This window comes from Vipera ursinii (genome assembly GCF_947247035.1).
Source record: "Vipera ursinii genome assembly, chromosome: 4".
Taxonomy (NCBI): Eukaryota; Metazoa; Chordata; class Lepidosauria; order Squamata; family Viperidae; genus Vipera; species Vipera ursinii.
This window is the reverse complement of record NC_139514.1, coordinates 3,806,915-3,828,663: the sequence shown is the minus strand read 5'-3', so window position 1 is coordinate 3,828,663 and position 21,749 is coordinate 3,806,915. Positions and strand designations below refer to the sequence as shown.

At 47.4% G+C, this 21,749-nt stretch overlaps 1 protein-coding gene across 1 annotated transcript in view; it reads right to left on the bottom strand.

Annotated features, from left to right (window-relative positions):
• Window positions 1–21,467, bottom strand: part of LOC310640309 (retinal guanylyl cyclase 2-like) — a 43,518-nt gene extending 22,051 nt beyond the window's left edge. The window contains exons 1-9 of the mRNA XM_083362524.1: window positions 21,086–21,467; window positions 17,696–18,448; window positions 15,659–15,960; window positions 10,663–11,029; window positions 9,879–9,963; window positions 6,333–6,429; window positions 5,167–5,298; window positions 2,994–3,074; window positions 61–237 (exon numbers count right to left, since the gene is read on the bottom strand). Of these exons, the coding sequence (XP_083218650.1) occupies window positions 61–237; window positions 2,994–3,074; window positions 5,167–5,298; window positions 6,333–6,429; window positions 9,879–9,963; window positions 10,663–11,029; window positions 15,659–15,960; window positions 17,696–18,431 (1,977 nt within the window). The 5' untranslated portion in view covers window positions 18,432–18,448; window positions 21,086–21,467. The remainder of the gene's footprint in view (window positions 1–60; window positions 238–2,993; window positions 3,075–5,166; window positions 5,299–6,332; window positions 6,430–9,878; window positions 9,964–10,662; window positions 11,030–15,658; window positions 15,961–17,695; window positions 18,449–21,085) is intronic.
• Window positions 21,468–21,749: the final 282 nt, after the last annotated feature.

Sequence of the window (21,749 nt, the reverse complement as noted above, 5' to 3'; positions counted from 1 at the left end):
GTTTTTCCGGCGAGAGGGCCTTACTGCCACAGCAAATTGAGAAATCAGAGGGAGACTTACTTTAATTAAATCCATCAAAAGGGATGATTTAAACATCCAGTCTAACTTTATGTCCATGTTTTGTAGCAAGTCCTGGAGGCTTCCCCTGGAGCAGAAACCCATCACAACCGCAGAAAGACCCGTGTCGGATAGAAGGCCTAGAAAGGGGTTGACATTCTCATGGCGTAGCTCCCTCATCTACAGACAAATCAAAAAACAAAGAAGAGAACAAGGAGGTCGGTTTAAGAAAATACAGGTAGCCCTCGACTTAAATTTCTGCTGCTGAGTGAGACATGGGCTAAGTGAGTTATGTGCCACTTTAATGACCTTTCTTGCCGCGGTTGTTCAAGTGAAACATTGTGGTTGTTACATCAGTAACCTGGTCGCTAAGTGAATCTGGCTTGCCCGTTGACTTTGCTGGCCAGAAGGTTCCCAAAATGAGATGACGTGACCCCCCAAGGACAATGCGCCCGTCATCCTGCCTGAGCAGGGGGTTGGACTAGATGACCTCCGAGGTCCCTCCCAACTCTGCTATTCTGTTATTCTGTCATATGAGCCAGCTGGCAAGAGAGCCTGAATTTTGGTCATGTGACCACAGGGGATGCAGCAAGGATCGTTCAGCGTGAAAGACAGTCCTAAGTCACATCCTTCAGTGAAAAAGGCCACCTTGGCACCCTCAACATGGAAGCAAAAGTCCTAGGGAGATTTGATCCATTGACCCTAAAAGAGATCAACCCTGACTGTTCTTTGGAAGGACAGATCCTGAAGCCAAAACTCAAATATTTTGGCCACCAAATGAGAAGAGAGGACACCTGGAAAAGATGGAAGGAAATAAGAGAAGAGGAGAGCAGAGGAGGAGATGGTTAAAAAGTGTCATCAACGCAACGGACATGATTTGGGACAAACTCCAGGAGACAGTGGAGGACACGGAGGGGGGGTGGCTGGCGTGCCGTGGTTCATGGGGTCACAAAGAATCGGAAAACAACTTAGCAACTGAACAACAACAAGAAGAAGATGAGACTTCTCAGATAGATGGACTTCTTCTGCTTCCACAATTCCTCACTGGCTGGAGAATTCTGGGAGTTTCTTGGAATTCTTACGATTTTCTTCGTTTATAACAAAATATGAAAATGCAAAAGCAAATAGTAAGGGACAAGAGAAAGTGTGGAGAAGGGGAGGGAAAGAAACGAAAGGCGTTGACTTCCAACTCCCTCTGTTGCAGTAAAATAAGACGTGAAGATTGAATTTCAGTAGGAACGTGTGACAGTGAGAGCTGGACCCCAAGGAAGGCCGAGGGCCGAAGAACGTGGTGCTTTCGAATTATGGTGCTGGAGAAGATTCTTGAGAGCCCCTTGGACCGCAAAGGAGATCCAATCAGTCGATCCTAAAGGAAATCAACCCTGACTCTCCTTTGGAAGGACGGATCCTGAAGCCAAAGCTCAAATCCTTTGGCCACCACATGAGGATTCCTTGGAGAAGAACCCAACATTGGCGAAGATGGAAGCCAAGAGGAGAAAGGGACAGCAGAGGAGGAGATGGTTAGATGGGGTCATCAACACAGCAAACATGATTTGGGACAAACTCCAGGAGAAGTGTGGGGGGGAATGGGTGTGTGTGTCTGGTGTGCTGTGGCCCACAGGATTGTGAAGAGTCAGACACAGTGACTGAACAAAAAGAAGAAGATGGGACTTCTAAGAGGGGTGGACTTCAACTCCCAGAATTCTCCAGCCAGCATGGCTGATTGGGAAATTGTGGAAGTAGAAGTCCATCTACCTGAGAGGTCCCATTTTGTTGTTGTTGTTCAGTCACTAAGTTGTGTACGATTCTTTGTGGCCCTGTGGACCATAGCACGTCAGCCCACCCCCATCCTCCACTTTCTCCTGGAGTTCATCCGAAATCATGTTCCTTGCCTTGATGACCCTATCTAACCATGTCCTCCTCGGCTGTCCCCTTCTCCTCTTGCCTGCCATCTTTCCCAACATTGTGGTCTTTTCCCAGGAGTCCTCTCTTCTCATTTGGTGGCCAAAATATTTGAGCTTCAGCTTCAGGATCCGTCCTTCCATTGAACAGTCAGGGTTGATCTCTTTTAAATGATTGAATCTCCTAGGACTGGGGTAGGCAACATTGGCTCTTTTATGACTCGTGGACTTCAACTCCCAGAATTCCTGAGCCAGCCATGCTGAGGGGAAAGGGAGAGTTTCCAAGCTGAGCCATGCTGGCTGAGGAATTCTGGGAGTTGAAGTCCACGAGTCATGAAGGAGCCATAGTTCCCCCATGCTGGCTCAGGAATTCTGGGAGTCAAAGTCCGCATGTCATGAAGGGGCCATAGTTCCCCCATGCTAGCTCAGGAATTCTTGGAGTTGAAGTCCGCTAGTCATGAAGGGGCCATAGTTCCCCCATGCTGGCTCAGGAATTCTGGGAGTTGAAGTCCATAAGTCATGAAGGGGCCATAGTTCCCCCATGCTGGCTCAGGAATTCTGGGAGTTGAAGTCTACGAGTCATGAAGGGGCCATAGTTCCCCCATGCTGGCTCAGGAATTCTGGGAGTTGAAGTCCATAAGTCATGAAGGGGCCATAGTTCCCCCATGCTGGCTCAGGAATTCTGGGAGTTGAAGTCCATGAGTCATGAAGGGGCCATAGTTCCCCCATGCTGGCTCAGGAATTCTGGGAGTTGAAGTCCACCAGTCATGAAGGAGCCATAGTTCCCCCATGCTGGCTCTGGAATTCTGGGAGATGAAGTCCATGAGGCTTAAAAGAGCCAAGGTTGCCTACCCCTGTGGACCTAGGACTTTTGCTTCCATTTTGAGGGTGCCAAAATGTGACTTATGACTGTTTTTCACACTTATAATCCCTGCAGGGAATTGATGTCCACCTGTCTTAAAGTTGCCAAGATTGGGAAACACTGGGTTAAGGTGTGTATGTAGGGCCCAATTTGCTCTCTCCCTTTCTACGTACCTTGGTGAGTACGTGGGTTGAGCGTGGCTTCCAATCAGTGGTCAACGCAGTCTCCATTTTTTTCAGCCATACCCAGTTCCCCTGTCCAAGCAGAACAAATCTTTTAAAACCAACATTCATATAACCATGGGCAGTTCTCAACTTACGACCACAAATGGCACCAGGACCTCCTTCACCAAGCAATCATTAAGTGAGCCATAACTGATTTTGCAAACTTTTTTACTGGGATCCTTACGGGAATCCCGCGCTTGTTAAACAAATCTGGCTCTGCCAATTGATTTTGCTCATCAGAGGATCCCTGAGAAGTCACCAGTGGTGATCAAGTGATCCCGGGGCATTGCAACCATTGTAAATACACAAGGTTGCCAATAACTTGAATTGCGATCTCTTGAGTGTGGGGACACTATGACGGTTGTAAGTGCAAGGACCATGGATAACTTCAGCCATTTGGATGCTACCAACAGTGCTTTTTTTGTAAAAGAAAAAGGTGCCGGAACTCACACATGTCATACAACCCGCCTTGCCTACCCTACAAGGTGCCATCCAAAAAAGGTGCCGGAACTCCGTTCTGAGTGTTCTATGAGAAAAAAAAGCCCTGGCTACCAAGATAAATGGGGATTAAGCCCAGACAAAGAAAATAACTTGAGAAAACACCCCAGACTGATCCCTCCCTAGTTCATATGAAAATAAAAGTGGGAGGAGTATATTCAGACTTGCAAGATTTTGTTACTATCGCTGTCAACGCATTGGATGCTTTTGCATTGACAACAGATGGAGACGGGGAGGGGAAGGAAGGTGCATGACAGTCTAGCTAGACATAACAAGGCTGAACCTAGTGTGAGAACCAAGGTTATTGAAATAAGAGAGGATAAAAGAATTGGCGGGCTGGAGAGCTGGAGAGGAAGCCCTCGCTTCAAACTAATTGGGGAAAGTGATTTATGACTGTTAATTGGAGGAGGGAATTGTGCTTTGATACTATGTGCTCAGGGGAGGGGAACCCAGTTTTTGGCTTCGATTGGGTTAGTGCTGATGCTATGCTTACTCAAATAAAGATTCTTTAAGGTAACAATGCCTCAAAGTTCTTTGAAGAGTTTCATCTGTCAGAACCAGGACAAAAGCTTTACAATAAAAGATCTAATAGTGGTTAAGGCTCCAGACTAGACTCCAGGAGACAGTGAGTTCTAGTTCCTGCTTTAAACAGGAAAGGTAGCTGGGAGACTTTGGGACAATCACCAGGGACAGTGAGTTCTAGTTCTGCCTTAGAGACAAAAGATAGCTGGATTACTTTGGGCCAATGACCAGGAGACAGTGAGTTCTACTTCTGCCTTAGAGGTGAAAGGTACCTGGGTGACTTTGGGCCAATCACCAGGAGACAGTGAGTTCTAGTTCTGCCTTAGAGACAAAAGATAGCTGGATGACTTTGGGCCAATCACCAGGAGACAGTGAGTTCTAGTTCTGCCTTAGAGGTGAAAGGTACCTGGGTGACTTTGGGCCAATCACCAGGAGACAGTGAGTTCTAGTTCTGCCTTAGAGACAAAAGATAGCTGGGTGACTTTGGGCCAATCACCAGGAGACAGTGAGCTCTAGTTTTGCCTTAGAGACAAAAGATAGCTGAGTGACTTTGGGCCAATCACCAGGAGACAGGGAGTTCTAGTCCCACCTTAGCCATGAAAGCCAGCTGGGTGACTTTGGGCCAGTCACCAGAAAACTGGGAGTTCTGGTCACGTCTTACCCATGAAGGCCAGCTAGGTGACTGGGCCAATCACCAGGACACTGGGAGTTCTAGTCCCACTTTGGGTATGAAAGTTAGCTGGGTGACTTTGGGCCAATCACCAGGGGGCAGTGAGTTCTAGACTTTGGGCCAGTCCCTCTCTCTCAGCCCAACCAACCTCACAGGGTTGTTGTGGGGAAAATGGGAAGAGTATTAGGCATGTTTGCCATCCTGAGTTGCTTATGAAAATAACGAAGGTGGGATACGAATAAAATAAAATAAAATAAAATGAAGAAATAAAGGGGTCCTGACATACTGTACATACTTCCTTGGTCTGGTCTACCTTGTGGAGCTAACATTCCCCCATTTTTGTCTCTGCCACTAATTTGGGCTTCATCAATATCGATGGAGAGGGATCTCAAGAAATCCTCGTTGCTCCTACGCCGTTAAGGTCCCCATTACCTCGTGCACAGCCACGTTAGAGGTTTCGTAGGTCAGAGTTGTGCTTTTCACGGACAATGAGTGGGTTACGGATCGGAGGCTGAGTTCTTCGGAGCAGCTCTTTGACTCGCTGAGGTTGTCAAGAGTTAACCTCTGGGGAAGCAAGCAAGAACAGCCAGGAATTAAGCAAGTTGGACGCTTGGCAACTGACTCCTATTTATGACGGTTGCAGTGTCCCGGGGTGATGTCCCAGTGGTTCACACTTATGACCGTCGCAGTGTCACAGGTGTGTGAGTGTGTGTGTGTGTGTCACATGATCCCCTTTTGCAAACTTCTGACAAGCCAAGTCAATGGGGGGAAAGACGGATTCACTTAACAACCGTGTTACTAACTGAACAACTGCAGTGATTCACTTAACAACGGGGGCAAGAAAGGTCGTACAATGGGGCAAGACTGACTTGACAACAGACATTTGGGGCTCTGCTGTGGTCGTAAGCTGAGGACTACCTGCACAGCCAGGAATTAAGCAAAGATGGAAACCAAGGAGGGGGCGGGGGGGGAAAGACCATATAGAGGTATTGTCAACGCTGCTAACATCGAATGTTTTTGCTTTGACAACAGATGGGACATGCAACCATTTTCTTGTTATGTTTTACTCTTAGAGTTAGAGTTAAATGATGCTGGGGGGAGGAAGGTGCATGAGAGTTTAGCTAGACATAATAAGGCTGAACCTAGTGTGAGAACCAAGGTTATTGACATAAGAGATGATAAGAATTGGCAGGATGGAGAACTGGAGGGGAAGCCCGCATTTCAAACTAATCGGGGAATGTGATTTATGACTGTTAATTGGAGGAGGGAATTGTGCTTTGATACTATGTGCCCAGGGGAAGGGAACCCAGTTTTTGGCTTCGATTGTGTTAGTGCCAATGCTATGCTACTCCAATAAAGATTCTTTAAGGCAAACAAAGCCTCGAAGTTCTTTGAAGAGTTCCATCTGTCGGAACCATGACAGGTATAGTCCTTGATTTACAACCATTCATTTAAGGACCCTCTTGAAGTTATAAGGGCACTGGGAAAAGTGACATACGACTGATGCAACTGGCCACCATCTTGACTTTTTTGCCCACCTGGGCATACACCTCCCCCCCCTTAACCGGGTCAATGAGAGACGGTCTCCCATCACCTACCATTCTACTGATTTTGGTGTTCACAAAAGTTACATCGTCTAAAGTCAGAAAAAGCCTCTGGGACCCTTTCACAAGTCGGCGGTTGGGGTGGCTATTTCTGGGGGGAAAAAACAGATCGAAAACACGCATAAGTCTTTGGCCACCATCCCATTTTTTTCACATATAGGCAGTCCTCGACTTAACAACAGTCCACCAAGGTGACTGAAGTTACAACGGCACTTTAAAAAAGTGACTTCTGACCATTTTTCACACTTAGGAACATTGCAGCATTCCCGCGGACACGTGATCCAAAATTTGGGCCCCTGGCACTTATGAGGGTCGCAGTGTTCCCGCGGGGGAGGGTCACGTGATCCCCTTTTGCGACCTTCTGACTAGCAAAGTCAACGGGGGAAGCCAGGCTCACTTAACAACCATGTTACTCACTTAACAGCTGTAGGGATTCACTTAAGAAGTGAGGCAAAGAAAGGCCGTAAAATGAGGCCAAAATCGCTTAACAAAAGTCTCACTTAAGGACCAAAATTGAGGTCGTAAGTCGAGGACTACCGGTAATGCAGGGCCTGCCTAGATTGGCTTATTGATACCCCTTCTAACTTTAAGGCAGGGGTCTTCAAAATTGGCCCCTTCACGACTTGTGGAGCTCAACTCCCAGAATTCCTGAGCCAGCATGGGGAAAACTACGGCCCCTTCACGACTTCTGGACTTCAACTCCCAGAATTCCTGAGCCAGCATGGGGGAACTATGGCCCCTTCATGACTTGGGGACTTCAACTCCCAGAATTCCTGAGCCAGCATGGGGGAACTACGGCCCCTTCACGACTTGTGGACTTCAACTCCCAGAATTCCTCAGCCAGCATGGGGGAACTATGGCCCCTTCATGACTTGTGGACTTCAACTCCCAGAATTCCTGAGCCAGCATGGGGGAGCTAAGGCCCCTTCATGACTTGTGGACTTCAACTCCCAGAATTCCTCAGCCAGCATGGTGGAACTATGGCCCCTTCATGACTTGGGGACTTCAACTCCCAGAATTCCTGAGCCAGCATGGGGAAAACTACGGCCCCTTCACGACTTCTGGACTTCAACTCCCAGAATTCCTAAGCCAGCATGGGGAAAACTACGGCCCCTTCACGACTTCTGGACTTCAACTCCCAGAATTCCTGAGCCAGCATGGGGGAACTATGGCCCCTTCATGACTTGTGGACTTCAACTCCCAGAATTCCTGAGCCAGCATGGGGGAACTATGGCCCCTTCACGACTTGTGGACTTCAACTCCCAGAATTCCTGAGCCAGCATGGGGGAGCTAAGGCCCCTTCATGACTTGTGGACTTCAACTCCCAGAATTCCTCAGCCAGCATGGTGGAACTATGGCCCCTTCATGACTTACGGACTTCAACTCCCAGAATTCCTGAGCCAGCGTGCCTGGCTGAGGAATTCTGGGAGTTGAAGTCCACGAGTCATAAAAAGGCCAAAGTTTGAAGACCCCTGCTGTAAAGCAACACATGTTTGATTTCGGTTGCTAAGTTTGCACAATCTCTCGCATCAGGTCTATAGGAAGAATCCAGCTGGAGGGGGTTTTCTTCTTTGGCCTCCCTTAATCATTTTGCATTGTTGTTATTTTTGTCAGAGGTGAGGCAGGAAGCCAGTAATTCCCTCTCCCTGCTTGAATTGTCAGAGGAATCCAAGCATCTTGCTTGCAATAATTGCTCTTTAAGATTTCTTTACTTAGCACAATTTATTTCCTGAAATCATTAGCTAATTGGGCCACCCACAAAAGCTCCTGAGAAATAAAGGATGCTGAGGTCGGGTGGTGGGCAAAATCTGGAGTGGATTACTGGTGGAGGATGGGGCGGAGACTGACCGTGCAGTATAAAGCTGGTTACTTAAGAAGAGACTGGACAGCCATTTGTCTGAAATGGTACAGGGTTTCCTCCCTGAGCAGGGGGTTGGGCTAGATGACCTCCAGGGTCCCTTCCAACTTTATTATTATCATTATTATTGATCACCGCACAGCCAGAGTTGAAGTCCACAAGTCATGAAAGGGCCAAGTTTGAAGATCCCTGTGCTAAACAGCTGAAATTATTATTATTATTATTATTGTTGTTGTTGTTGTTGTTGTTGTTGTTGTTGTTGATGATGATGATGATGTTGTTATTATTATTATTATTCATCGCACAGTAAGCTAGATGTTCAGACTGGATTTGGCATTTTTGTCTACCTAACGAGTCCTCACCAAGGACCTGGGATATGCAGATGTGGATGTTTGATGGTATTACAGATTTCGTTCCAGGATGGAAGCAGTTCCTAGTAAGGCCGCCTTTTGCAATTGACTAATGGTGAATTTGTCAATGCCGATGATGGTGTTCAGGTGGTGCTCCAGTTGTTTTGGGATTGCACCCAAGGCGCCTCTTATTATTGGCACTACCCTTGCTTGCCTTTGCCACAGTCGTTCTATTTGTAGGTCTTTGCATTTTGTTATCTTCTCCAGTTCTTTCTCGTCTATTCTGCCATCTCCAGGCGCTGCCACGTCCACAATCCAGACTTTTTTGTCTTTCTTATCAACAATTGTTAAGTCTGGAGTGTTATGTTGCAGGTGCTTGTCAGTTTGAATTCTGAAATCCCAGAGCAGTTTAACTTTATCATTTTCTATGACTTTCTCTAGTTTATGATCCCACCAGTCCTTGCTTACAGGCAAATGACATTTCCTGCAGATCTTCCAACGCACCGTTGTTCCTACTTTGTCGTGCCGCTGCTTGTAGTCATTCTGTGCGATCTTCTTGCAGCAGCTTAGCCGGTGGTCCACTGTTTCTTCAGCTTCTTTGCATAGGCGGCACTTAACTCTCTGTTGCTGTCTTCTGAATTTTGACCTTGTATGCATTATTATTATTATCTTTTATTCATTAAACATGAACCTCAGTCAACTGAACATTCAAATTGACTGGTGCTGATGGTTGACACGGGTTGCTGCCAGTGTCCTAGGTATCAACCAGGTACCATTATTATTATTATTATTATTATTATTATTATTATTATTATTATTATTATTATTATTATTATTATTATTTTGCAGGGTGAGGTCAAAAGAGTCAAAATGGCGGGCCTAGCAATTCAGTTGAAGCTCCACCTGTTTTTTGTGCACAATAAAAACAGGCGAAGTTTCAACCAGGCCACTCTGCCTCCCATCTTAACTTTTGTATTGCTTTATTGCATTATGATAAAACATAAATAGCACATGACTTACAGTCATTCAATTAGCGACCATTCAAAGCTACAATGGCATTGGAAAAAAAGTGACTTATGACCGTTTTTCATGCTTACGATCCTTGCAGCATCCCCTATGGTCAGGTGATCAAAATTCAGAGGCTTGGCAACGGGCTCATGTTTATGACGGCTGCAGCGTCCTGGGATCCCCTTTTGCGACCATCGGACAAGCAAAGTCAATGGGGGAAGCCATATTCACTTAACCACCGTGTTACTAAGCTAACACCTGCTGCGATCCCCTTAATAAATGTGGCAAACCAGAAATAATAAAATGAAATAAATAAATACTGACCGGTTGAGGCAGGCCAGGTACAGGCCAAAGAGAACCAGGAAGACAGGAGGTGACAGTAGCAGAATTACAATTTCCAGTCCCGGATCTGGCCAACAAACAGAGATGATGATGATAATAATAATAATAATAATAATAATAATAATAATAATAATAATAATAATAATAATAATAATAGTAGTAGTAGTAGTAGTAGTAGTAGGGACGCGGTGGCTCAGTGGGTTAGGACGCTGAGCTTGTCGATCAGAAGGTCGGCAGTTTGGCGGGTCGAAGCCCGAGTGACGCGTAGCAGAGTGAGCGCCTGTTACTTGTCTCCGCTTCTGCCAACCTAGCAGTTCGAAAGCACGTAAAAATGCAAGTAGAAAAATAGGGACCACTACGGTGGGAAGGTAACAGCATTCCATGCGCCTTTGGCGTCTAGTCATGCCGGCCACATGACCACGGAGACGTCCTCGGACAAGCGCTGGCTCTTCGGCTTTGAAACGGAGATGAGCACCGGCCCCTAGAGTCAGAAACGACTAGCACGCATGTGCAGGGGAACCTTTACCTTTACATAATAATAATAATAATAATAATAATAATAATAATAATAATAATAATAACAACAACAACAACAACAACAACAACAACAACAAACAACAACAATAATAATAGACTGGCAAACATAGGGAAGGGACAATTCCCGGATCCGCAGGAAATTGGAGTCTCGGAGAAAGTTCTTGGCATAATTGCCGGGTGAAAATTGTGCAAAGGAACCTTTTTGCTTTCCCCAAAGTGTGATACTCACACCTGTCGTTTCTCTCGCAGAGGACCTGGGGCTCGAACCAGCAGGCCGAATCAGCCTGGGGGGGTCTCCCTCCAGGGAAATGGACTGCCCTCCCCAGGGGCCGCATCCTGCCCGAAGATGCTGCCAGCAGGTAAGTTGGGTACAGCTGACTTCCTTTGCCATCCGTGTCCAGAACGACGTATTTGGCCAGCGGCCGTCCTTGGCTGTCGACTTGGATTCTGCGGCTGAAGCCGGCAAAGTCCAAGTTTCTGACATGTCGAATCAAGGTTGTTCCGGAGGGTTCAGACGTTTGGGGCTGAGCGACCTTGGCGAGGGCTTTCGCGACCAGGTAAATGGCGTCGTAGATTGTCCCAAAGAGGGGAGTGACCTGCAAAAAAACAGAAGCGAAGGCACCAGGCTTTCAGGTATTTATTTTATTTGCCTATATCCCACCTTTATTGTTTGTACAAATAACTCAAGGTGGCAAACATAGCCAACTCACCTTCCTCCACCAGTCTTCCCCACAGCAACAACCCTGTGAGGTGGGTTGGAGAGAGGGGGGGGAGAGGGAGAGAGGGAGAGAGAATGAGAGAGAGAGAAAGAGAAAGGATGAGAGAGAATAGGAAAGAGAATGAGAGAGAAAGGATGAGAGAGAGAATGTGTGTGAGAGAAATGAGAGAGAGAAAGAGAGAGAGAGAATGAAAAAGAGAAAGAGAGAATGAGAGAGAGAAAGGATGAGAGAGAATGGGAAAGAGAATGAGAGAGAAAGGATGAGAGAGAGAATGTGTGTGAGAGAAATGAGAGAGAGAAAGAGAGAGAGAGAATGAAAAAGAGAAAGAGAGAATGAGAGAGAGAAAGGATGAGAGAGAATGGGAAAGAGGATGAGAGAGAAAGGATGAGAGAGAGAATGTGTGTGAGAGAAATGAGAGAGAGAGAGAGAGAGAATGAAAAAGAGAAAGAGAGAATGAGAGAGAGAAAGGATGAGAGAGAATGGGAAAGAGGATGAGAGAGAAAGGATGAGAGAGAGAATGTGTGTGAGAGAAATGAGAGAGAGAGAGAGAGAGAGAATGAAAAAGAGAAAGAGAGAATGAGAGAGAGAAAGGATGAGAGAGAATGGGAAAGAGGATGAGAGAGAAAGGATGAGAGAGAGAATGTGTGTGAGAGAAATGAGAGAGAGAAAGAGAGAGAGAGAATGAAAAAGAGAAAGAGAGAATGAGAGAGAGAAAGGATGAGAGAGAATGGGAAAGAGAATGAGAGAGAAAGGATGAGAGAGAGAATGTGTGTGAGAGAAATGAGAGAGAGAAAGAGAGAGAGAGAATGAAAAAGAGAAAGAGAGAATGAGAGAGAGAAAGGATGAGAGAGAATGGGAAAGAGGATGAGAGAGAAAGGATGAGAGAGAGAATGTGTGTGAGAGAAATGAGAGAGAGAGAGAGAGAGAATGAAAAAGAGAAAGAGAGAATGAGAGAGAGAAAGGATGAGAGAGAATGGGAAAGAGGATGAGAGAGAAAGGATGAGAGAGAGAATGTGTGTGAGAGAAATGAGAGAGAGAAAGAGAGAGAGAATGAAAAAGAGAAAGAGAGAATGAGAGAGAGAAAGGATGAGAGAGAATGGGAAAGAGAATGAGAAAGGATGAGAGAGAGAATGTGTGTGAGAGAAATGAGAGAGAGAAAGAGAGAGAGAGAATGAAAAAGAGAAAGAGAGAATGAGAGAGAGAAAGGATGAGAGAGAGAATGTGTGTGAGAGAAATGAGAGAGAGAGAGAGAGAGAGAATGAAAAAGAGAAAGAGAGAATGAGAGAGAGAAAGGATGAGAGAGAGAATGTGTGTGAGAGAAATGAGAGAGAGAGAGAGAGAGAGAATGAAAAAGAGAAAGAGAGAATGAGAGAGAGAAAGGATGAGAGAATGGGAAAGAGAATGAGAGAAAGGATGAGAGAGAGAATGTGTGTGGAGAGAATGAGAGAAAGAGAGAGAGAAAATGAGAGAGAAAAGATGAGAGAATGTGTGTAAGAGAGAGAAAAAGAGAGAGAGGGAGGGAGAAAGAGACAAAGGATGAGAGAGAGAATGTGTCTAAGAGAGAGAGTGAGACAGAGGGGATGAGAGAGGAGTGTGTGTGTGTGTGTGTGTGTGTGTGTGTGTGTGTGAGAGAGAGAGAGAGAGAGAGAGAGAAAGAGAGAGAGAGAGGGAGAGTGGCCCAAAGTCACCCAGCTGATTTTTCATGCCTGAGGCGGGACTAGAACTCACCATCTCCTTGTGATTGGCCCAAAGTCACCCAGCTAGCTTTCATGCCTAAGGCGGGACTAGAACTCTCCGTCGCCTGATGATTGGCCCAAAGTAACCCAACTAGCTTAAATGCCTAAGGCGGGACTAGAACTCTCCGTCTCCTGATGATTGGCCCAAAGTAACCCAACTAGCTTTCATGCCTAAGGCGGGACTAGAACTCTCCGTCTCCTGATGATTGGCCCAAAGTAACCCAACTAGCTTTCACGCCTAAGGCGGGACTAGAACTCACCGTCTCCTTGTGATTGGCCCAAAATCACCCAGCTAGCTTTCATGCCTAAGGCGAGACTAGAACTCTCCGTCTCCTGATGATTTGCCCAAAGTAACCCAACTAGCTTTCACGCCTAAGGCGGGACTAGAACTCACCATCTCCTTGTGATTGGCCCAAAGTCACCCAGCTAGATTTCATGCCTAAGGTGGGACTAGAACTCACCGTTTCCTGATGATTGGCCCAAAGTAACCCAACTAGCTTTCATGCCTAAGGTGGAACTGAACTCCCTGTGTCCTGGTGATTGGCCCAAAGCCACCCAATCGGCTTTCATGCCTAAGGCGGGACTAAAACTCCTGGTTTCTAGCTTGAAGCATTAACCACGACACCAAACTGGGTCTCACCGTGATAGTTACTATGTGCCTAATAATCAGCTTCATCAAAAAGAAGAAAGAGCATGGATTAGTTTTGCGCAACTTCAATGGGTGTGCATTGCTTGGACCATGGTACCAATCCACAGGTTGCTTAGATTTTTGCCTGCAGATCTTGTTTGAATCTAGAAAAATAATGAGTTCCATAACCAGGTTAAGTGTGTTGTCTGAATGCAGCCAGCCTGAAAATCGGATAGCACTCTTGACATCCTCCTGAATATATTATGGCTGCACAGAAACGCAGGAATGTCGAGCTACAGTTGGTTCTCGACTTCCAGCAGTTCATTTACTGCTAAGCTTGTAAGCCGCCCTGAGTCTTCGGAGAAGGGGGGATATAAATGGAATTAAAATAAATAAATAAATAAATTTAGTGACCGTTTCAAGTTAGAACGGCAACCCTGCAAAAAGTTACTTTTTCACACTTACAACCGTTGTAGCATCCCCATGTTCACGGCATCAAAATTCAGACACCTGGCAACTGACTCACATTTATGACGGTCGCAGTGTCCTGGGATCCCCTTTGGTGACCTTCTGACAAGTTAAGTCCATGGGGAATCCAGATTCACTTAACAACCGTGGCAAGAAAGGTCCTAAAATGGGGGCAAAACTCACTTAACAACTGTCCCGCTTAGCACCAGAAATGTTGGGCTCCCTGGCTCAAGAATTATGTGTGGATAGAATAGAATAGAGCTGGAAGGGACCTTAGAGGTCTTCTAGTCCAGCCCCCCGCTTGAGCAGGAGAACCTATACCAGGGGTAGGCAACCTCGGTTCTTTTATGACTCGTGGACTTCAACTCCCAGAATTCCTGAGTCAGCTAGTTGACTCAGGAATTCTGGGAGTTGAAGTCCATGAGTCATAAAAGAGCCGAGGTTGCCTACCCCTGACCTACACCATCACAGACAGGTGACTGTCTAGCCCACGGGTAGGCAACCTTGGCTCTTTTATGACTCATGGACTTCAACTCCCAGAATTCCTGAGCCAGCCATGCTGAGGGGAAAGGGAGAGGTTTCAAAGCTGAGCCATGCCGAATCAGGAATTCTGGGAGTTGAAGTCTACGAGTCACGAAGGGGCCATAGTTCCCCCATTGCTGGCTCAGGAATTCTGGGAGTTGAAGTCCACGAGTCACGAAGGGGCCATAGTTCCCCCATGCTGGCTCAGGAATTCTGGGAGTTGAAGTCCACAAGTCATGAAGGGGCCATAGTTCCCCCATGCTGGCTCAGGAATTCTGGGAGTTGAAGTCCAGGAGTCACGAAGGAACCATAGTTCCCCCACGCTGGCTCAGGAGTTCTGGGAGTTGAAGTCCATGAGTCACGAAGGGGCCATAGTTCCCCCATTGCTGGCTCAGGAATTCTGGGAGTTGAAGTCCACGAGTCACGAAGGGGCCATAGTTCCCCCATGCTGGCTCAGGAATTCTGGGAGTTGAAGTCCACAAGTCATGAAGGGGCCAAAGTTCCCCCATGCTGGCTGAGGAATTCTGGGAGTTGAAGTCCAGGAGTCACGAAGGAACCATAGTTCCCCCACGCTGGCTCAGGAGTTCTGGGAGTTGAAGTCCATGAGTCATGAAGGGGCCAAAGTTCCCCCACGCTGGCTCAGGAATTCTGGGAGTTGAAGTCACGAAGGGGCCAAGGTTGCCTATCCCTGGTCTAGCCTCTACTTAAAAACCTCCAGTGATGGAACACCCACGATTTCTGGTGGCAAGCAGTTCCACTGGTTAATTGTCCTCAATGTTAGGAACTTTCTCCTTAATTCCAGGTTCCTTCTCTCTTTAATCAGTTTCCAACCATTGTTTCTCGTCTTGCCCATCTGGTTCTCTGGTGAACAAGCTGGCCCCCTCCTCTTCTTTGTGGCAACCCCTGAGATACTGGCATGTTGCTATCGTGTCTCCCCTATTTCTTCTTTTCTCTAGACTAGCCAAACCCAAGTCCCGCAGCCATTCTTCGTACATTTTGGTCTCCAGGCCTATCTTAGTTGCTCTTCTCTGAATTTTTTTTTCCAAACTCTTCAACCTCTTTTTTGGGATACGGTGACCAGAACTGGCTGCGGTGTCCCAGGTGTGGCCTGACTAGGACTTGGACAAGCGGTACTAATGCTGACCGACTGACCTGTTCAGGTTCAAGATCCACTTTGATTTCTCCCTTTTCTCGGGCCGCCCGAAAAGCTTCGTAGAAAGTCGACTCTCCAGACTGCAGAGTGATGGTCAGCACAGCGTCGTAGGCCTTCCGGAAGTTGCCGTCGTTTTCCAGAAGGAAATAGGAATGGTTCCCATAGGGCAGGCTGTAGAAAAGGGTGTCGTAGGGCAGAAAGAGGTACCTGCCGTCGGCCAGCCCCAGTTCCTGGGCTTTGGTGAGGAAGGTGGCCTGGTCTTCCCCCCCAGTGAGAGCAGACGCCATGCAGAGCAGAAGCACTGGGGGGAGGGAAGGAAGGAAGGAAGGAAGGAAGGAAGGAAGGAAGGAAGGAAGGAAGGAAGGAAGGAAGGAAGAGGTTAAAGCTTTCTGCTTCCACAGGAGAGGGAGTGGGGGGGGGCAGGAGGAGAAAGACCAAATTAACCAGAATAACAGAGTTGGAAGGGACCCTGGAGGTCTTCTAGTCCAGCCCCCTGCAAGAGGATGAGCGCGCGCCCGACCGTTAAAGTGGAAAGGCCAGTTGGAGACTTGAATTTGTTACAGGGAGTCCTCGACGTACGACCGCCGTTGAGCCCCAAATTTCTATTGCCAAGGGAGACAGTTGTTGAGGGAAGGGAGGGAGGGAAGGAGGAAGGAAAAGGGGAAGGGGAAAGGAGGGAGGAAGGAAGGAACAAAAGAGAAAGGGAAGGAGAAAGAAAGAAGAGGGAGAGGAAGAAGGCAGGAAGGGAAGGAGGGAGGGAGGAAGGAAGGAAGGAACAAAAGAGAAAGAGAAGGGGAAAGAAAGGAGGGAGAGAAAGAAGGAAGGGAAGAAGGGAGGAGGGAGGGAGGAAGGAAAAGGGGAAGGGGAAGGGGAAGGGAGGAAGGAACAAAAGAGAAAGGGAAGGCAAGAGAAAGAGAAAGAAGGGAGGGAGGGAGAAAAAGGGGAAGGGGAAGGGAGGAAGGAAGGAAGGAAAGATAGGAAGGAAGGAAGGAAGGAAGGAAGGAAGGAAGGAAGGAAGGAAGGAAGGAAGGAAGGAAGGAAGGAAGGAAGGAAGGAAGGAACTGAAGGAGGGAGGGAGGGAAGGAGGGAGGAAAGAAGGGACCGAGGGAGGGAAGGAGGGAGGAAGGAAGGAAGGAAGGAAGGAAGGAAGGAAGGAAGGAAGGGGAAGGAAAAGGGAAAGGAAGGGAGGAAGGGGAAGGGGGAGAGGGAGGAAAGAACAAAAGAGAAAGGAAAGGGGAAAGAAAGAAGAGGGGAAAAAGAAGGAAGGAGAAGAGGAAGGAAGGAAGGAAGGAAGGAAGGAAGGAAGGAAGGAAGGAAGGAAGGAAGGAAGGAAGGAAGGCCAATGTTAGACCAACGATCAAGGAATAAACAATTCCTCAATCAAGGAACTACCAGCTCAGACAAACTAAGAGTAAACCTTAGCCTCGGTGGCGCAGTGGGCTAATGCCTCCTTAAGTGACACCAGCTGCCTGCAATTAGTGCAGGTTCGAGTCCCACCAGGCTCAAGGTTGACTCAGCCTTCCATCCTTCCGAGGTAGGTAAAATGAGGACCCAGATTGTTGGGGGCAATTAAGCTGACTTTGTAATAATGCCACTGGGGGGGGCGCGAAAGCCCTAATAAGCAGGCATATACATAGAATGAAGGCTATTGGTTTGTGCTTAAATTGTAAGCCGCCTTGAGTCTTCGGAGAAGGGCAGGATATAAATGGGATTAAAAAAAACAAAAAAAATAAAACCACAGCCTAATCAAGGGATCCCCGAGAGGCATTTCCACCAACGCCGGCAGGCCAAGCCCTTAGTCTAGAAGTGGAGAGCGAACGCCACCCCCACCCCCCTTCCAACACTGATGATGTGACCTAGTTGGGTCATTAAACATCTACCTGAGAAATGCAAAGCTCAGAGAACAGCTGGGGCCCTCAGCTCCGAATGTTTGCTTCCACTGAATCTTGAAAGGTTTTCCAAGACTTTGCGATCTAGGTGGGACCTGATCAATCTACATTTCGTTAGTTTCCCATCCGGAACATTTCCCCGTTTACCTTTGATAGTTCCAGCAGCTTGAATCTTGCTCCAAGTCTCTTCTACTTTTTCCGTTTCTGTCCCGGTAGACGTAACCAGAGCCACGGGTAGCCCGTGGCTTCTGAGGACACTAGCCAGCTTGTGGGCCGTGCCCACCCAAAGGTCCCCCTCGGAAGAGACGATGCCGACGTGAGCCCAGCTGAAATACCTCAACACGGTGAGGAGTACAGCAGCCGCAGGAGGCAACGTTCTTATAAATGTGGGTTCGTTGATCGGATTATCTTGGTGGCCTTCTAGGCAGGCCCAAGATAACATGGGTTTGTTCCAGCCTTGAGCGAGCCAAGAGGCAGCCTCGCAATGACTAGGATTCAGCGGCCCTACGAAGGCCGACAGATTCTTGGAAGAGTCAGCAAATTGAGCAAGTGCTTTCCAAGCCTGGCCATCTTCCTCCAACAAGACGTAATCCAGTCGGTGGATCGCAGAGAGGGAAGGATCCTTCTTTATCCTCTCCATGGCTAGCTGAGCAGCGACGTCAGGCAGGGCCTCGGAGAAGAAGGAGTCGCGGGACCAAGGTCCCAGCAGACCGAGCTTTAGGGCTGGGCAACAGACCAGAGAAAGCGTCAGGATCGTCCCTAAGGTGACAGCCCTGTGGAGGTTCAAGGAGGGCAAAGAGGGGCAGCTGGCATACGAGCTGAAGGCAAGGGGGCAGGGGCTGAGCCGCCATGGCATCCCGGCGCAGGAGACCGAGACCACCATCTGTGAAGGTGACCGACCTGTTGAAGGGGAGAAGACGTTAGAAGATCATTAGAGATCGATGTTGATTTCAGGAAAGGCAGGCACGGCCACACTTCTCTGTGCATTAATGATTCCCCTGTGGAGACGGATACCAGCATCAAATTCCTGGGTGTGCAGTTAACAAGTAGGCTGGCTTGGTTGCTCCACAGTCAGACACAGATGAAGCCGGCCCGGCAGCGCCTGCATTTCCTGCGTCGTGTGAGAAAAGCACATCTTCCTTCCCCTGTCCTGACCACTTTCCACAGAGGGACGATCGAGAGCATCCTGTCATACGGCACCACAGTCCGGTTTGGAAGCATCACCGCTTCGGACAGGAAGGCGGTGCAGAGAGTGGTGAGGACAGTAAGAACAGATCCTTGGCAGTTCCCTCCCCTCCATCCAGGATGTGGCACAGAAGCGTTGCTTGAGCAGGGTCCGTAAGATTGTCTGGGACACGACACGTCCTCTTCACAGCCTGTTTTCCTTGTTCCCTTCTGGGAGGAAGGTAATTTCTCTCTCTCTCCCTCCTTTTCCTTTTCTCTCTCTCTTTCCACCCTCTTTTCCATCTCCACTTCCACCTCCATCTTATCTCCCTCTCCACCACCTCCACCTCCACCATGTTATCTCATTCTCCATTTCCATCTCCATCTCCTAATAATCAACTAGCTTGGTCGCTCAACAGCGAGACACAGGTGAAGCGGGCACGGCAGCGCCTGCATTTCCTGCGCCGCGTGAAAAAAGCACATCTTCCTTCCCCTGTCCTCACCACTTTCTACAGAGCATCCTGTCATATGGCATTATGATCTGGTTTGGAAGCATCCCAGCTTCGGACAGGAGGGCGGTGCAGAGAGTGGTGAGGACAGTAAGAACAGATCATTGGCAGTTCCTTCCCTCCCTCCCATCCAGGACTTGGCACAGAAGCGTTGCTTGAGTAGGGTCCACAAGATTGTCTGGGACACGACACACCCTCTTCACGACCTGTTTTCCTGGCTACCTTCTGGGAGGAAGGGGCTCCGTGGTATCCGCAGCAGAACATCCAGATTCAGTCACAGTTTTGTGAACTCTAAAGCTTCCTCCTTCCGTTATGTATTCAAGATGGACAGTGATTAATGTTTATATGTTAGTTATAGGTAAGGGTGTAGGTCTATACCTGTGTTGTATATAGTATGTTTTAAATGAGTGTTATGTATGTACACTTTGAGAGCAAGCAACCAAATTTCATTTCTAATGTGTGCCATTGTGCCCACAGTAAAAAAAATGACAATAAAAGTTATCTAATATCTAAAGATGGGATGGACAGATTAGCGCTGGGCGAGTCTGTTGTAAACAGAGATCCTGCGCCTTTTTCAAGTTATGGCACATTTTTTTCCTCCTGCCAAAAGAACAACCTTGGCTTTGACTCTAACTCTTGACCTTACAAGAGGAGGGTCAAAAACAGGTGTTGGTTTCAGGGCCCTCGTAACTTCAAACGGTCACTCAACGAATGCTTGTAAGTTGAGGACTATCTTTACTGTGAGAGTCTACAGCACAGGAAAGGACAAGAAGCAACGGATGGAAACTAATCCAGGAGAGAAGCAACCTGGAATTAAGGAGAAACTCCCTAACAGTGAGGACAATTCACCAGTGGAACCACTTGCCACCAGAAGTTCTGGGTGCTCCAACACTGGAGGTTTTTTAAGAAGAGACTGGACAGCCACTTGTCTGGGTTGGTATAGGGTCTCCTGCCTGAGCAGGGGGTTGGACTAGAAGACCTCCAAGGTCCCTTCCAGATCTATTCTGATTCTAGATTCTACATGGCAATGTTTTCTGAGATTCCAACGCTGGACAACATAGCTTCGCTGCTCCCACAATCTCCAGCATGTACAAAAGCCATTGTAGCTGATTACTACGGGTGCTTAATCCCGTTTGGGAAGAGAGGACTATTTGAGGGGTCCTTGGTGGTCTCTGAGCTTGGTTGGTTTCTTGCAGACGTTTCATTACCCAACTAGCTAACATCATCAGTGCCAGGCATGATGTGATAACAAGAGCACTGATGATATTACTTAGTTGCGTAATGAAATGTCTGCAAGAAAGCAACCAAGCTCAGAGAGCACCAAGGACCCCACAGTCCTCCTCCTCCTCCTCCTCCTCCTCCTCCTCCTCCTTCTCATTCTCTCTCATCCCCTCTCTGTCTCTCATTCTTTCTCTCCTATTCTCTCTCATTCACTTTCTTACACACATTCTCTCTCTCTCTCTCTCTCTCTCTGTCTATCTCTTTCTCTCACCATAAAACACTGTGAGTGACCCATTGCTGTTCTACCAGCTTCTGTTTTTTCACAGAAATGTGCGGATGGAAAGAGAGACTTGCAGAACAGAATAATAAAGGAAAGTAATTTTTCCTCAAATATAGCAAAGCCTTAAAATTTTCAAATTGTCTTCCTAGCAAGCGGTCCAAATAAGGATTGCCTCGACTTTCAAATATCGTTTGAAATCAAGCAGTTTTCGCTAGTCAAGTGAGGTGTTTACAAAGATCGGGACTTTTTAAAAAAATTATTATTTTATTTTAAAAGGGAATAGCTGGATCTCTCTTTACAAAGCCAAACTTGGAAAAGCTATTCGGACGGTCACAACTGACAGGGCAGAAATCATCCACTTACCAAATTCTTGAGTGGAATTGTCCGAGGTTAAGGATGCCACGATGCAGAAAAACACGACGTTCAGAGACTCCTCGTTTTTGTTTTTGTTTTAAGAAAATAACCAAAAGAAAATAATTCTGGAAAAATGACTTTATAAGTCTCCGTCTTTGAAAAGCTGGCACTTTCCCCAACTGCGATTGGAGATATGAAGTAGATTGAGGATTCGGCACCAAGGAGATTTCCCCTTGAGATTTCCGATTAATGCTTCGTTGGAAGAGCATGTATTTTCTTGACAGTGGTATTATGGGATGCAAGGAGATTTGCACCCTCCTCCTTGTCTTTCAGTTTTTATCCCACTTCTTTAAAAAGGGAGGCTAGACACCCCAACGCAGTTTCTTTATTTAGAATAGAATAACAGAGTCGGAAGGGACCTTGTAGGTCATCTAGTCCAACCCCCCAAAACAGGAGACCCAACACCATTTCTGACAGATGGCAGTCCAGTCTCTTATTGAAAGCTTCCAGTGATGAAGCTCCCATAACAACAACCCTGTGAGGTGTTTGGGCAGAGAGAGAGAGAAACCAGCCCAAAGTCACCCAGCTGGCTTTCATGATTAAGACGGGACTAGAACTCACCGTCTCCTGGTGATTGGCCCAAAGTCACCCAGATGGCTTTCATGCCTAAGGT